The following is a 16383-nucleotide window of genomic DNA, read 5'->3' as shown; positions in this document are numbered from 1 at the left end:
TCATTACTTAGTAGTGCTGAGCAAATGAAGCTGCATGGGAAACATCCGCTCTGAGAAGAAGCAGCAGTGCAGCAGAGGTCAAGCTCATCTAACAGGCCGGGCTATAAAAACGGAGCTAAGCAAGCGTTGATTTCCTGTAGGCGTCAAGGAGGCAGCAAAAGCTTCTTTTCAAATCACAAGTGAAGAAACCGGCAGAGGAGTGAATAATGAGTGAAAAGATGTTTTGCTGCATTACATAACATTAGCTTGTTATACTCAGTGTGTTGCTCAAAGGCTCAGGGCAGCTCCCCGCAACAATTAGGGTGGGTTTTTTTTTGCTGAATTGTGAATCAATCAATACCTTTGGCCATTACATTGTTTTATTGGCTCTCTCGCAGGACATATGCTCTAGTGATGACTGGATCTTAAAATCTCAAACTGATTATACAAACTGTGAATTTTCTATTTGCTCACTCGGAGAAAAAAAAGTTAAGAAATGAGGAAACTACACCCATGCAAACAATAGAAAGCAGAGTGGCTAGCTAATGTGCCAACTTCCTTCCTCCCTCGGAGGTGTCATGTGGTGTTTCCCAGGAACAAATGAAACGCACCGTTCCTTGACCAGAATGATGGATTTCTCTGGGTTTGATCATTGCTGGAAACATTTGGGATAATGGAAGTACACAATTCAACAGAATATATAACATAGATGAAGTCATTTTTAGATACTTTAGAAATGTTCCATATTGTACCTTAAATCACCCTTATCTAACTGACCTCTTAACTTCCGAAACAGTTTCCTGTATTTTGAGTGGAAGTGAAATCACCTGCAGTTGTGTGAAAGTTCTGCATGAATCTACGTTTCTTCCGCAGGGCCTGCAGTGCATTTAGCAGAGAAAGACTTTACCTGGTTATTGTGTGCGTTTGATTATTTATAACCTCAGCCTTCATTAGGAAATCTAATCTGCAGGGCAACAGCAGGTCTGTGTGTCGTCTGCAGTGAAATTGATTTTGCTGAAATGGATCTAATTTGGGTCAGGCATGCTGTATGCAATTAAATATTTCCTAATTTACCAGAGAGACGCGCGCGGTTCAGGATTACACACATAAGCTCGTTTCCCGAACATGTGAAATATGCTTGTTCATTATAACAATCAAGAGAACATTAAGTCAGGAAACTCACAAGAAATGTTTTCAGTTTTTCTCTGCTGAACATGCGAAGTGAAACGAGGTGCTTTGTTATTTACTCCTTTAATGTGCTTTCATGGGTAGAAAATCAATGACTGTAGAAGTTAATTAAAAAAGAAAAAAATCATTTTTAGAACAAGGTTATGTGCTTCACAGGGGAGTAAATATTTCATTGCCTTGTTAAGTTCAACAAAGTAAACTGCAGGACAACATCTGTAGACAAATCTCATTCTAAAGTCTGTGTAGATGACGTTGTGTCACGTCTAATCTGGGCTTGTTTGACACTAAATTCACTGGATTCAGGGTATTATTAAGACAATGAGAGCTGTTTGCAGAAGTATCTAGTTTGTTTCTCATTAATCACGGAAACAGTCCAACAAACAAGCATTTTTGTTCAGAACCCTTCAGTTATTTCAGAGAGCAAAATCTCTTGATTCCTTTTAGGTTTGTAGCTGCAACTTCCTACATTAGATTTACAGCTTTCCTTCGTTTCACTGATTTGAAAGATGTGACAGAAGAGAATCTACTGTAGAAGGAAAACAAAACGCTGATTGTCATTCTGCTCAGGAGACAGCAGGCAGCGGTAGGCTAGAAATGATGTGAAATTAATGTTGTCACCAGACTCCCTCTGCCAATAAGAATAATAAAGGTGTCTCTGCTTCCAGGTGCAACAAAGCGAACAGAAGAATCCAGGACATGTCAGTCCGGCACAGTCTGCACAGGCCTGAGAAACGGTCTAAGAAATCAATTTCATGAAAATCACCCATGTGTCTGTGCAATGGGCCTTTATATCTGTAGCTCTCATTAGCTGCGTTTCCATTACAGTTGTTCGCAAAATAAAAGCTCAAATGTGGTAGCAATGTTCAAATGCTACTTGCAGGTGTTTCCATTGAACACTGTTTTGCGAACCAGCCGAAATTCTCGTAAATTTTCGGACGTCCCGCGAGATTTCATTTTGAGGAAGACGGCCAAAAGTGTTACGCTACCGCTGACCTCGGTGGCGTGTAAATGCGAAAAAAGTGTTTCCATTACACTTTTGCTATACACTTTTATATCGACACGTCTGAAAAACCACCTAAAAATGTTTTAGCGATATTTGAGAGGATTTTCGAAATATAAGTGTTTCTATTACCAGTTTTTTATTGCGATATTTAGGATTTGTGCATTTCTAGGGGCAATGGAAACGCAGCTATTGAGTGTGATTTTTGGCATTTGAAGGATTATTAAACAGGTGATCCTGTCTATTACCTGCACATGGTGGAGCGACAACTAAGATTCTATCTCAAACTTCATACACTGTGAATAGTCAACAAGTTTGTTCACAACAAGAGTGCCACATGTCTTACGAGAAAAAGGTCTTTTTCAGTCACTTTCACTATCAAAACTTCAACAGTCAACATCAAATCACAGGAAGAAATAGAAAGTGAAGGTCAGCAGCAAAGCTGAGAAAAATGAGCTCTCTGCGGTTTAAAACCATAAAGGTTCATTTCTGTTTTTCTGTGTTATCATTTCTGCCTCTGATAGCAACTCTTCATCCCTCATCATTTTATTATCCTCTGCAAATGTGGGACTTTCAGATAACATCAGGAATCCAGTGTGATTTTTGATCCTCCTCACTCATTATAACATTTTTAATCTGAGTAGCGTTGCCAGCTGTGGTTCGTCTTCCTCCCCGTGTTTGGGAGAAACACTGAACATCACGCACGGATGCGTCTGCCTCGATGATCATGACTCCATGAAGCCGGACGGCCACAGAGAGCTGATCCAGCCGGTAATGTTGGCAGCGATGTTCTGTGGCCTGTATTTACCACAGCTGTTGCTTTTTATGCATTTTTTTAACAAACATCTGCATCAATAGCAGAGGCTGAAATATGAAATTAAAATCTGCATGTTTATAGCCTGAGAGTGTTGTCTCGCCCAATGCTTCATGGTTTTCTGAATACTGTGGCCTGACATGCTTTCCTCCTCTGAGTGCTTTGAGCAGTCACATCTGGCAGAGAGAAGAGAAACATCAGAGCCGTTTCACAAAGCCCTGACAGAGGGGAGTTCATGTGTGCTTCTCTGTTTCACAAGCCAGAGGAAGAACATAAAGGCTCAGTACTGTACAATTAATATCATTTAAAGCCTTACTGACCAACAGCAGCTCGAGAAATAAACACTTTTAATGACTCAATTTTTATTTGTTTGCTGGGATTATGGGACAGTTTAATAGTTAAGAGCTTGAGTTTAGTGGTGGAGGAAGTATTCAGATACTGTATTTAAGTAAAAGTAGAAAACCACACAATAAAAATACTCTGTTACCAGCATGTATTGAAAATGTTAACTATCACTCGTACATCAATACAAAAAGGAGGATTTTACTGTTGTAGTTGGTTGAGGGGGAGCTCATTTTGAACTATTTTGTATAGTTATATCGATAATAGATATTTGTATATTTATCTCCTCCACTGATAGATTGATTGTTTGGTCTGTAAAAAATAAAAGAATTAAAATAAGCCAGAAAGGTGGGACCGTCAAATGTTTGGCATTTTTGCATTAAAATTATTATCGAAATAAAATGTCAATTGATTTTCTGTCCGTTGAGTAATCAATAAATCGACCACTCTCATTTCAGCTGCACCGGTATATACTGCTGGGTAGTTTAATTTACGAGGCATCCTGTTCTATAAGATGGTATCACTGCAGTTTGTGAAACAGTCACAAAGATTAATCTGTAGCTTCTTGTAAATGGACTTGAATTTTCCTTTTTATTTCGTGACACTCGGTACGACTTTCAAACTAATATGGACGATGGAGTGACAACGTCCACACAGGTCGAACACCGGACGTTCACACAGGACACCTTTGGGTTTGACTGGAAACACTGAATGTTTCCAGGAAGTAGTTGAGTGTTGTTCAATTAGCATCAATGTACATGAATCCTTTGGATTGAATTTCGGGAGTATTTAACTGGCTTGATGCTGTGTTTCTGTGTGTTTTCTATGCAAAAATCCTAAATAGTGAAGTAACTACAGCTGTCTGATAGTTGTAGTGAAGTAAAAAGTACAATATTTCTCTGAAATGTGGTGGAGCAGAAGCAGGAAGAGACTTGAAAAGAAAAGACTAAAATAAACGTACTTGAATATAGCTCTTGAGTAGATGTTATACAAGAAATGTCCTTCAGGCCCTCAAAATGCAGTACTGAAAGTCTTCAGGGGATGGAAGTATTGAGAAACCACCCGGTCAGCTGATGGGTTGAGTGGTGTTTTGAACATGTTTAAGGAAACAGCACGGGTCTGTTGACACTTAGCTCTGGACAGCGTCGGGTCAACACCAGTGGAAGGTCAGTGCTGCAGGTATGGCATTAATCAATGAATATCAGACAGCAGTTAGATTCAAATGTGTTGTCATTAAATAAGCTTTGTTGAAAAATCATGTTGAATTCAATTAAAAACAATAATTTCAAATATTTTCCTTTTTTCTCACAGAAATCTCTAAGACTGTTCTGTTCTTCCGAGCACAATGGCTTTGTCAGACGATTATCTGTATCATTACGACTATAATAACTACAGCTACGAAGGCATTTTGACTCCAAATGAGGAGCCTGTTTTCCAGCACAAAGCAACGTGTTTAAAGGAGGCGCTGTGTGTGTCTTTACTCGTGGTCAGCGTGCTCATTTTTCTGCTGGGCTTCTTTGGAAATGCTTTGGTCATCTGGATTTCTGGCTTCAAGATGAAGAGGACGGTCAACACCATCTGGTACCTGAGCCTTGCGATCTCTGACTTCGTCTTCTGCGGCTTCCTCCCGTTCAGCATCGCCAACATGGTGATGGAGGAGTGGATCTTTGGCCTCTTCATGTGCAAATTCACCTCCTCCGTCATGTTCATCAACATGTTCAGCAGCATCTTCCTCCTGGTCATCATCAGCGTCGACCGCTTTGTGTCAGTCGTTTTTCCAGTTTGGGCGCAGAACCATCGCAGCGTGAAAATGGCCTCCGTTACCGTTGTCCTGGCTTGGCTTCTCGCTATTGCACTAAGCGTTCCCTCTATGATCTTCCGGGATGTTAGCACCCACCTGGGCACGACCATATGCTACAACAACTACACATTAAACCACAGTCACAAGATAGTCGTATTTAGCCGCCTCCTTGCAGGGTTTGTTATCCCTTTCATCATCATCATCGTCTGCTACTCCATCATCATCCTCAAACTTCGAAACAACAGGATGACCAAATCCTCCAAACCCTTCAGAGTCATGACAGCGCTCGTCGCTGCTTTCTTCATCAGCTGGCTGCCCTACCACGTGTTCGTCCTGATGGAGCTGAACCACCAAAACTACGACCACCGCATTTTAATCACCGGACTCAAAGTAGGCACTTCGATGGCTGCGGCGAACAGCTTCCTCAACCCAGTGCTCTACGTTTTCATGGGCAATGACTTCAAGCAGAGGCTCAAGAGCTCTCTGCTTTCAAAGATGGAGAACGCGATGGCAGATGAAGGTCGCACCACCAGCCGATACCTGTCCAGGTCCAGCTCCATGGACGCCAGAGCTTCCACACACATATAGAGGTGTCAGGTTACTCCAAAACTGTTGTGCTCAGCAAAAATACTGTGTATAAATATGCATTAATTACCCTAAGATATGAAATATGCTGCTTACGAAAACACACTCGTGAGTCAAGTCGATATAGAGTCGTGGTATGGATGGACCTTTTCGTTGCATTCGTTTCATTTATAACTGTACATGTAGTTGTACAATGCAAGGACTGTAAAATGTAAGGTATACATTGTGATGATAAACATAGAAATATGTAATCGTCACATTAACCATTGTCTGAAATTGGATTAAGCAGAATGAGCAGTGGACGGGCTCCTTGCAGCATCAACTTTCACAAATCTTTGTTGGTTTCAAATTGCAGATGAACTTGCAGGTCTCTCGATGCTCATGCATGGATTGCAAGTATTGCGTATTCATTATTGAACCACGTCAAAATTCAACAGGAGAGGAGATAATCTCATGTTGTAAATTCTTTGTTGTACAGTTTTCATTTGCTTCCTCGGCCTCCGAACTGAAATAATAAGCACAATCCCACACAACTGGAATGAAGAGAAGAAAAAGAGAAACACTCGTTGATGGAAAAGAACCAAGAATTTATTATTGGTATTTCTTTTGAACATAAAACCTCAACTGTTTTCCCACCTAAAGGGATGTTCTGGGGTTTCATTTACTGACACCTGCTATTTTTGTGTTGCAGCATTTTTTTGTGTTGTATCAGACTGACCTGAATAAAATGTGCAGATGGGTGGAGGACGGCTGTTGAGGTATGCGCTGTGCAGTTAGTTCTCATGAATCAGAGACGTAGAGAAATAGCTGCTGTCCTCTGCTGCGCTGCTTTCTAATATGTTTTTATTGTATGAGGTAAATGCATTTCTCTCTCAACATGAAGCAGTTCAAATGAAAGACACCCAGCTGTCCGTTCCTTTTGACACACAGCTTGTTGAATAGACCTGTACTTGCCTTATTTCATGTATGTATGAGCTGTACAGTCAATGTGGTTGGTGCAATAAATGTTTGAATATTTTTTTCCTCCTTGTTTCTGTTTTGTTAAATAAAGCAGTAACTATTCCAACCAGCTCTTTGTTGTCTTAATCTCTCAATCTTGAGGCATGACTTGCGTTTTGAGGCCAGTTCCCTCAAATAAATGAAGCAATAACTTCTTGGAAATGCACTCATTTATAATTTATGCACAGTGAAAGCACGATCATGTTCAGATGAGAACTTTGGTATATGTTCAAAGATTAAAGTTAGATTGGATGAATTTTGCAATTTTATTTGTAGTTATTTGCGGTCAAAAAATCTGTAATTTCATTGATGCTACACTTGTAGTAGTGAATGCAATAAAACGCAGCTAACAACACTGCTCAGCAGCAGTCAGTGGTAGTGTGACCTCTTTACGCAACATGATTTCAGGCGCATTTTTGCAAATACTTCTAAAACAATAAAGGCTTAAAGAGGAATATGAGGTCAGCTTGTGTTGATGCACAATGATGCAACATCTCCAGGTTCAAAATGAGTGTTCTCCTGAAGGTGCACAAAAGACATGGTTAATCTGCTGTGAAGAATGAAACTTTGAATGGAATTTTTGTGCAGTAACTCAGTTCCTGCTCAGCAACATATGAGGAGTCATAACAAAAAGGAGCAACTGGTGCTTCTTCGGTGTTGAAACAGTGGAAAGCAGAGGAAAGAACCACGCTGCAAAGGTTAGATGAGACACTGGCAGCGAGTCACAGTGAAACTCCGGACAGAGCTGAGTTTAAAGCTGCATTAATCAGTGTTTTCACTGTATACTTTGGCTCACATGTGAATGTGAACGATATGATATGCGAACAAATAGCAGACAGACAAAGTTTCTAGTTAAGTTGAATAGTGGCAAGAAGAGCCGGATATTTCCATCAGTAGTTAGTGGGGACAAAGTCTGGGCTAAAGGAAGATGAATACTGGACTCGTGTGAATGTTGATGTTGCTCCATAACTGCTGAATGTGTAAATAAGCAGCTGCGTGCTAACATGCTCTCCATAGCAGCTTTTGAGATGTTGTGTTCACAGCTTGTTTTTTTTTTTTTTTTTTGCAGCTGCACCTCTTCTCATGTATTCCTTGATATCAGCCTCTCTCTCAATGTATAAATAGTATTTATTAGAACTAAAGCTAATTTTAACTGCCATGTGTGTCCTTTTTGTCACTGATCCTCATCACTGAGTGCTGTTACCATCTCTTAGTTGCGACAGCTTTTCCTGACGCCACATTGTTAGCAGCGTGGCTCTGTGGATGTGATTCGGCCCGTCCAAACTTTGGTCCAGACTGAAATATCTCAACACCTACTGCATGAACTGTCATGAAATTGTGCACAAACGTTCATGCTCCCTCAGCACCATCAGGTCCAAATTATAATTTGTCCAGTACTTTGCTTTACAGCCAAACGGCTGCAAAGAAAACGGCATTTCCATCAGCCTCAGCTGTACTTTGTGTTTAGTGCTAATAATAAATCAAGCCAATAACAAATTAAGATTAAATTCATTACTAAAATTGTTCATGTGCTTTCCACAATAACGGAGGTACACTAAAACAAATGGAAATGCAATGCAAACCTCTGTGGTAACTCCTCTGAAAATCATTTATCTTTCAGTTTCATTTATAGAGAACCTGATACGCTTGTATATTTAAAAAGACCCAAAATGCCACACTCAGACAGAGAGAACAGGAGACCAGGTGCAGTCAAAAGGTTGAATGACTATTCAGGGAGGGCTGCACGGTGGCTCGGTGGTTAGCAGCGTCTCCTCACAGCTAGAAGATCCCTGGATCACAGAACTTGGAGCTCTCAGGGAAGAGCAGCTAAAGAGGTGTCGAATCAAGGCCTTTACTGAAGACACAAAAAACGTGAGAGTCAGGAGCAAAAACAGGCAAGCATAGATCCAACAAAGTTCTAGGAATAATTTTCAGAGGTCAGTCATTACCACACAGGTGAGCTGGCGATTCGACAAATACTGGGTGAGGCACCAGTTCTTAAATACTGTCACAGCAGCTGAGTCTTGATTGCTTGATAGGAAGCAGCTTTGTAGCCCAACCTGTCGTCCACACGCTGCAGTGATGAACACTCAGACAAGACAGACAGGGGAGAGACCGACAGGAGACAGAAGGAAGGGGAAACACCAAAACACACTGGGGAAAAAGGAGGGGAAACTGCGGATCCCCACACGATTTTCAGGAGAAGACGGGAAGAATCTTATTTCAGCCCTGTGATGTGTCTGCAGGTCTGCAAAAAAGACACACAACATCACCTGCTGCTGCTGGTGGTTAAGCTCATTGATCCAAAGGCAGGATGATAACAAATAGGGTGACTCAGATGGAAAAATCACCACTTTGCTCAGCTCAGATCTTCTCACAGAAGATTTTATTAAGAGAACTAACGTGAAATATTAAAAGTGAGGGGGACATGTCCACCCGATCCCAGGTGGAGATTACACTCTTGATCCGCTGGCTCCTGCTGTCTGGGACAAGAAATCCTTTACAGGATTTACAGGAAATCCTAGCTGTGCACACTGGACCATAAAACCACTGCAAGTAGTAGGAACTTTACTTGTAATTGAGTATATTTACAAGTGTTTGGGTATATTGAGCATAATAAGTATACTAAGTACAGCTTTTATTCAATCTATGGCTTAATAATGGATGAGCCTGGAGAGACTCTAGTGAAATCTACAGCGCATTTTCTTCAATGTTCGAAAACAGTTAAAAAACAGTCGACCACATCACATCATTTTATGTCGTCATTTATTGGGCCATTTCACATTACATTCATTCAATAGAAAATACATTCAAATGTGACACCTATGTTCAGAAAGTGCCGGCTTGTCAATGAAAGCAACAGCCAATAAAGTTTAAAGCATGTGTTAAAAATAGAAACAGCTTCTCCTGTCTGCTTGTTGCAATACAAATATTGTTGCTGTGTGAGCCCACACTATAAAAATATATTTATATCATACTGAAAATGGAAGTCAGTCATGTTTTCTGGCTCTCAGTCACCAGTCTTTTATTTACGTATTTATTTCTATATTCATGTATTCATTTATTTATATAGTTGTTTATTTTTAAGCATATGGCATAGCACATTGAGTACCATTATAACACGTGCTGTTTAAGTCTGAGCAGAATTTTTCACACTTTCGTGGAGATTTTTTAAAAAAATCATGATTAAAATGATCAACAGCTTTATCCGTTTCGTAGCTCTTCTTACAACAAAGCAATAAAAAAAAGTGAACAGTTTTCACATTCAGCATGAATAACTGTCGTAAAATAAATCTATAACGATCACTACTGCTAAAGGTAACCTCCAACCTACAACAAGTGTAATGTCTAATTCCTCAGTGATCTTTGGGGCAAGTGTTGCACGGCGAGGTGCTTTTTGGATTTCTGCATCGAGTCCAGTGTTAAGAAGACATATTCACAACCAAATTAGTCAACATGTGCACCGCACACCAGAGATAAATAAATGCTGTCGAGATAAATCCTCTTCTCTCCTTGAGTCAGTGCCTTCAAGAGGGATTATTAATCTTCTTGAATATGAGGAGCTGAGAGTTCTTTACCTCTTCATCATTGAAAACAGGATTTCTCTTCCATACAGTAAGCTGAATTACTTACAAAAACTTGGAAACACACAGTATCATCATCAGGTAGTTAAAGCCTGCATATTGCATTTTTCCCTCCGACATCGGACCGAACGTTTTAAAGTTCTCAGTGAAGTTCATGTATAAAACAGTACTGTTCTGTATCTGTGATAGCAGCAGCAGATTCATACATTTTAATCCTTTGATTTCTCATAATCGTTATTTCTCTTTTGCAAAGAATAAGCTCGTACAACGCATTTTGCAGTATTGTGTAGTATCTTTTAGGTCAGATGTTTTTTCCCTGGCAGCAAATCACCCAGTCCAGTCAGATGGGCCTCTCTGTAGTCACAGCTATTGTACCTTCTTCATGTTAAGGCATGAGCACATGCCGACACAGCACATGTGCATAGAGCGGGATAAGAAGTGCTTTTCATTCAACCAAAGAGAAAAACAAGCCTCCACAGTTCAAACTGCCTCTTCTATTAATGCACGAAGCTGCTGGAGTTCAACAGAAAATGAAAAAAGGTGGGTAACCTACTGTTTGTGACTTCACTGAAAAATAATTGAAAAAACTATTTAAGTCACGTAATCCTATAAAATATGGTGCAGAGTCCAATCAAAGGAGGGAAAAGAGGGAAATTAAGAGATCACATTTATCATCTTGGCAGATACTCCTCTGGAACTCCAGACATCTGCCTTTTCTTCAATGCGGCGTCTACTGTTCTGATCAGTTCATTGATGTTCGCTCTCATTTCAGGAGTATAGGGGTCGTATTCAAGCTTTCGTAGCCCTGATCGCTTGAAGTTTCCATCCTTCTGGCCCTCGACGCAGAGCAGGCGGTCCTCAGAAACCTTCAAACCAAGAAACTGAACCATCTCTTTCAGCTTGGAGAACAGGTCCCTCTTCAGATCCTCAAAGTGGACCACCTGGACGTTCTTCCCATAATTCAGCCAGTCCAGCGTGTGGGACGCCCACCAAGGCGCATAGTTCCGCACAAACTCGGGCCACTCTGCAGGACAAGTGAGAGGACAGGAAATGAACAAGGACTTGAAGGAGACAGTGTACTAAATAAAGTCTGTTATATTGTGCAAATTGAAACATGGGAGACACAACAACCACTCAGATAAACTCAGGATTACAGTTCTTCTCCTGGCATTTATTAAACCCCTAAAAACTCATCTCTCTTCATCTAAATCACATATTTAGAGTTTTTTTCCATCACAAAAATCCCTTAATGCTTCAAAATGGCTTCGATGTAACTCTACACCTCTGAAGCTCTGGAGCGCCTGGCTTCTACTTAAGTGTAAAATTTCAATTTTAGCAGGTTGATAAACGCAGGCCGCAGTCTCACACCAGAGCAAACTGAAGTAACATATACAGGGAGTGGTAAAGTCAGTGTGGGGGCTGCGTGAAGAGGAAGTGAGAGTCAAGACAGCCAAACACTGATGTCACTGCGCTCAAGAGGTCTGTTGCAATTCACGGGTGCATTAAGTCAATCCTGAAACATTTGGACAGTAAAGTGGACGTTCTCGGTTGTCAGTCAAACTGCAGAGGTACTAAGGAAAATCCTTTGCTTGCATCTTTTACTCATTGATATTCCACTGGCCCGTAAAAGCAGCGGCTGGCAGGAGCTGTGCTGCATTGGCATGTATCTCTCCTGTAAGGAGAGGCTGTCGTTAAAGTTTAAAGCCTGCTGAGTTTGAAGGCAACTTTAGTACCACAGTGGACAGAATATTATATAGTGCATCTAAAAACACCACCAGCTGTATAGAAACACAGAGGAACTGCATCTCTAACCACTCTGGGTCTGTTCTCCTTATCAGGCTTTCAAAAGAAAAGCTTCAAATAAGAAGAGAACAACAAAACTGCAGCTAGAACATCCTGTTCTGCTAATATTATGCTGAATATCAAATTTAGTTAAGATACTTATGGCTGTGTTATGATAGTTAAAGAACTAAAATAAAGAGGTTTATGTAAGAGGCTTATCAAACAACTCTGTGCTTTATTAAACGACACGCCCTCCAAAGTTACATTTGCCCCTGAGTTGACTTTACGGGGTCACACTGGAAGGCATCGTCTGTAGCATCATCTGAGCCCCACGGCCTCCCTCTGCAGAGGTGAGTGCATCGAGTCGCACATGCGGCGCCCCGAACACAATGTCACGCCGGCTCTCAAACTGGATCCTCTCTCTGTATTCGAAGTGGCAGCTGTCATAAAGCCTTTCTCTTCACTGATGTCACTGCATCATTTCCCCAACAACGCAACGAATAAACATTCATCGGAGACGGCAGGCCAAATGTGCTGATGTTTCCACAAAGAGAGACAACTGCTGGGTCGGCAACTCTCCAGCCTCTGGAAAATCGATTAAACCTCACAGAAAGTCAGAGAGACGATACGCGGATGAGACAAAACCAGTTGCCATGGTTACTGAGACCCACTTTGGTGGGTGGATGTCCTGAGAAAAGCAGAATATGCATGACATATATAAAGATAGCTTGGCCAAGGGCATACGGTTTTACAGAAGAAAGAGTTACTGGACTCAAAGATTTGATTTCTTGAATGACTTCATGAACAATGACACTTTTAATCATCAAGCAGATTTAAGAGTGACATTTTAACTTTGACTGAATTGTGCTGACACATTACCAAATGGTTGCACAATGCAGAGTGACGCATTGCATGTCAGACAAAATGTCCAAATCTATCACAAAATCTATAAAAAAAATGGAGAAATTAAGTTTGTAAAAGTGTCTTAATGTAATATATTAATATCAACCATATAAATGAAGCAGCTAATGTCATGTCTCGTCAGATGTGTTAATGTGTTTTGTTCATGAGCGTCATGTCTTGTCTTGCACTTCCTGTTTTATTGTGAAACCTAACTCTCCTCTCGTTTCAGGCCCTTGACTACCCGGTGTGTTTCCCGCCTGTCTGACTGTCTACCCTGCCCTAATTGTCTCCACCTGTTCATTGTTGCCTCGTGTATATATAGTCCGCGTCTCCCTTTGTCCTGTGCCAGATTGTCTCATGCCATGTCTTGTACTGCCTTGCTATCTTGCCTTCATGATCCTACTCTCCTGTTACCATTGTAAGTCTTGTCATAAGTATAGAGTTATATCTTTTGTTTGAACTTTGTTACCTTGCCATAGTGATTAGTCTAGCCTTGCGTCTTTTGTTTAAACTTTGTTATCCAGCCTTAGTGCTCAGTTTTGCCTTGCGCCTTTTGTTACTTTTCCTCCTAGTCTTTTGAGCCATAGTTACTTTGTTATTTGCCAGTCATTCTTGTCCTTAGCGCTTTTTGTTGTACTTTGATTAACTTGCCAAATTTAGATTGTATTACATCCTGAGTGATTTCTGTTAATAAATTTATCCTTATTTTGAAAACCTTGCTGTTGTGTGGGTCTGCATTCTTGAGTCCAGAAACCTCGTGCCTCCGGGCTTGTCAGCTAATTATTATAAAAACCAGAAGATGATTTGTTTTACCTCTTAGGTGTAATCATACACATACATGCTGCAACATAAAGGATCCCGACACAAGACTTTAAAATACTACAGCTTTCTTAAAGGAATAGTTCCACATTTTGTGAATTTTGTGAAGCTACAGCCAATAGCTAATTAGCTTAGCTCAAAGACTGGAAACAAGGGGAACCAGCTAGCTTAGCCCACCTACCAGCACCTCGAAAGCTTACTAATTAAAATGTTAATTTGTTTAATACCTTTAAGAAATAAACACGACAATTACAATGTGATTAGCTGTTTCCAGTCTTTGTGCTAAGCTATGCTAACTAGCTGCTGGCTGTAGCTTCATATTGTATGAACACATATGAGAGGTATCAATCTTCTCGTCTAACTCTCCCACATAAAGCCAACAAATGTATTTCCCCAAATGTTGAAATCTCCAATCATCTCATCTCGGAAGACTTCCTGTGAGGAATGTACACATCCTCTATACAAACAGTCCACACACACACACACGTTTCCTGATTAAATGCAGCACGAGAGTCTGAGGAACCAGCTGGTTTTATCTGGTGGCTCAACTCATGATGTGACCAACCAGAGTGACTGTGGTTATTGTTGGATGGCTGTTTCATTTCTCATTTTTAATAAGACATTGTGCCTGTTAACATGTGTGAAATGTCTTCAAATCAAAACCTTGTGCTCAGCCGCATTGGTTTATAAGGTCACAACCACGAAAACAGCCATGGACTTATCGTTCCATCTCCTAACCATTCTACGTCAGCACCATTTCCCAATTCTTTGAACAATACCGCACACTCCCTGTGAAGATACTGGTTGAAAATTTTGTTTTAAATTAAATTTAATTAAGTAAGGGTGGAATAAGTTTCTTTTAAATATTGTCTAATATGGGTTGTGAATCCATCTGTGAAAATGACTTGTTTCAAAGGACTGAGACTCAGCAAACTTTCAGTCATGAGTCATTTGTCCGTTAGCTGGATGGATTTTGGCCATATGCTCAAACATTCTTACATTTTGCCTCTTAAACGAAAAAAAGCCTACTTCCTATTTCAAGTTTCTTGTTTTTTTTAATTGTTTACCTGAGTATGCATGATGTATTCTTACAAATACTGCACAATACAGTGGTTACAGCATCCCACCTTTCCCTCTCCAGTGGGCCTGGGAGGCAAATCCAATATGGCCGCCATATTTTCTGTTAAATTCTGCCATGAGGGCTTTGTAGGGGTTTCGGATCATGAGGATGCTGGAGTCAAAGGCTTCGATCTCCTTCCTTCCGCTCTCATGTGTCTTAATGCAGATCGTCCTCCCACTCCGCCAGTGGTCCCGCTCTCCTTTAAATCCTGACACAGTGACATCCCACAGTGAATACATTTAATCCGCAGAGGCAGATGTTTGTGAATCACGTCAGATAAACGGCGGCACCTACCTTTATTGTAAAGGGAGCCATCAAAGTAATAGCTGCCGGTGTAGAAGCCGGTGGCGAGCTCTATGAGGTGGCGAGCCCAGGTGTTGCCGGCTCCGGGGAAACTGGCGAGCGCCACCAGCTGCTTGGCACGAGTGGGGAGGAAGTGCCGGTCCATGCAGCGGTTATCTGATGAAACACAGAGACCGACAGGCTATATTATTGATTTGTTGTAAAAAAGAAAAAAAAAAAAAGTCTGCAGTGAACACAGTAATCTATGACTCTGCAAAATACTGGACAAGCTTCAAATTTGGGGGCAGCCCAACTCACTTCCTGCTTATTAGTGTCGTTCTGGGCAAAAGAAAAAGAATTGTTATGTTGAAACACTGGAAGTTTGTGGTGAAGACATTTAACACATTAGATAAAGGTCAGAAAAGCTCCAGAAACAGAGAGACAGACACGTCATGGTGTTATTTCTTTGCTGTGGGTGGGTTAGCTTGATTCCTCTTCCTAACAAATTGCCTAATAATTCCCACTTACTGACGTCAGTGTGTTGGTGAAGGTCAGTTAAAACCCACAAAGAAATCAGATGATGGGTGCAGATTTCTGAGTTGTCCGGAATATTTTCATAAAGTTCACTTCCTGCTGTGGCTTGTTTTTGTTTTTTGCTTCACAGCATTAAACCTCCTTTTCTGTTTACTGAGCTCAGTGACCCACAGCTGTCCGGTTCATTGAGGAAACACAACTGCTTAGCAATAATAAGAATAAAAATACATGCTTGCAATGTATCACTCTGTATCTCTTTCTGCTTTTTTAAATAAACAAAAACAAGGAGATTTTTTGTAAAGATGCCTGAAATTTGTTTCAAAGTGTGTGATGAAGGTATGTCTGGGACAGGATATTTTATAGCCATTTAAATAACCCTTTAATGATCAAAAATGTCAATAACAGTAAATATACGATGACAGTAAGTTTTTAGAGTATATCTTATTGGAAATTAAGTTATTAAAAGAACAAATAAAACTAAATATATTCTAAATCTAGCTCAAATGTACAAAAATATAGGATTACATAGTTATCTTACAGTAACTATAAAAAAAAATGATAAGCCACAGTGCGGTCAATGTGCATGTTTTTATTTCCTGCATGCATGCAGAGGGACTTTCCTTGAGTTTCCTCACACGGAGCACAGCTGCG

General features: G+C 40.6%; 2 protein-coding genes across 5 annotated transcripts in view; one reads left to right on the top strand and one right to left on the bottom strand.

Annotated features, from left to right (window-relative positions):
* Positions 1-4451: 4451 nt before the first annotated feature.
* Positions 4452-6775, top strand: cmklr1 (chemokine-like receptor 1). Of its 2 annotated transcripts, none has more exons than XM_041937320.1 (2): positions 4452-4489; positions 4635-6775. In XM_041937320.1, exon 2 carries the CDS (start codon positions 4669-4671, stop codon positions 5710-5712), a length of 1044 nt encoding a protein of 347 aa, XP_041793254.1. In that variant the 5' UTR covers positions 4452-4489; positions 4635-4668; the 3' UTR covers positions 5713-6775. The 2 variants fall into 2 exon arrangements, with proteins under 2 accessions (XP_041793254.1, XP_041793253.1); XM_041937319.1 differs by having other exon boundaries at positions 4452-4502.
* Positions 6776-9465: 2690 nt separating this feature from the next.
* Positions 9466-16383, bottom strand: part of wscd2 (WSC domain containing 2) — a 42711-nt gene continuing 35793 nt past the window's right edge. For all 3 annotated transcript variants that reach the window (XM_041937006.1, XM_041937005.1, XM_041937007.1), the window contains 3 exons: positions 15211-15375; positions 14924-15124; positions 9466-11316 (listed from right to left, as the gene is read on the bottom strand). In XM_041937006.1, coding sequence (XP_041792940.1) covers positions 10964-11316; positions 14924-15124; positions 15211-15375 — 719 coding nt within the window. In that variant the 3' untranslated portion in view covers positions 9466-10963. The remainder of the gene's footprint in view (positions 11317-14923; positions 15125-15210; positions 15376-16383) is intronic.

This window comes from Chelmon rostratus, chromosome 5, assembly GCF_017976325.1.
Source record: "Chelmon rostratus isolate fCheRos1 chromosome 5, fCheRos1.pri, whole genome shotgun sequence".
Taxonomy (NCBI): Eukaryota; Metazoa; Chordata; class Actinopteri; order Chaetodontiformes; family Chaetodontidae; genus Chelmon; species Chelmon rostratus.
Note: the sequence above shows the minus strand (reverse complement) of the source record. Positions and strands in the feature narration are given on the sequence as shown.

Bases quoted from the DNA above. Each gene is read 5' to 3' on its own strand.
- cmklr1 (XM_041937320.1), top strand. From the start codon at position 4,669: ATGGCTTTGTCAGACGATTATCTGTATCATTACGACTATAATAACTAC.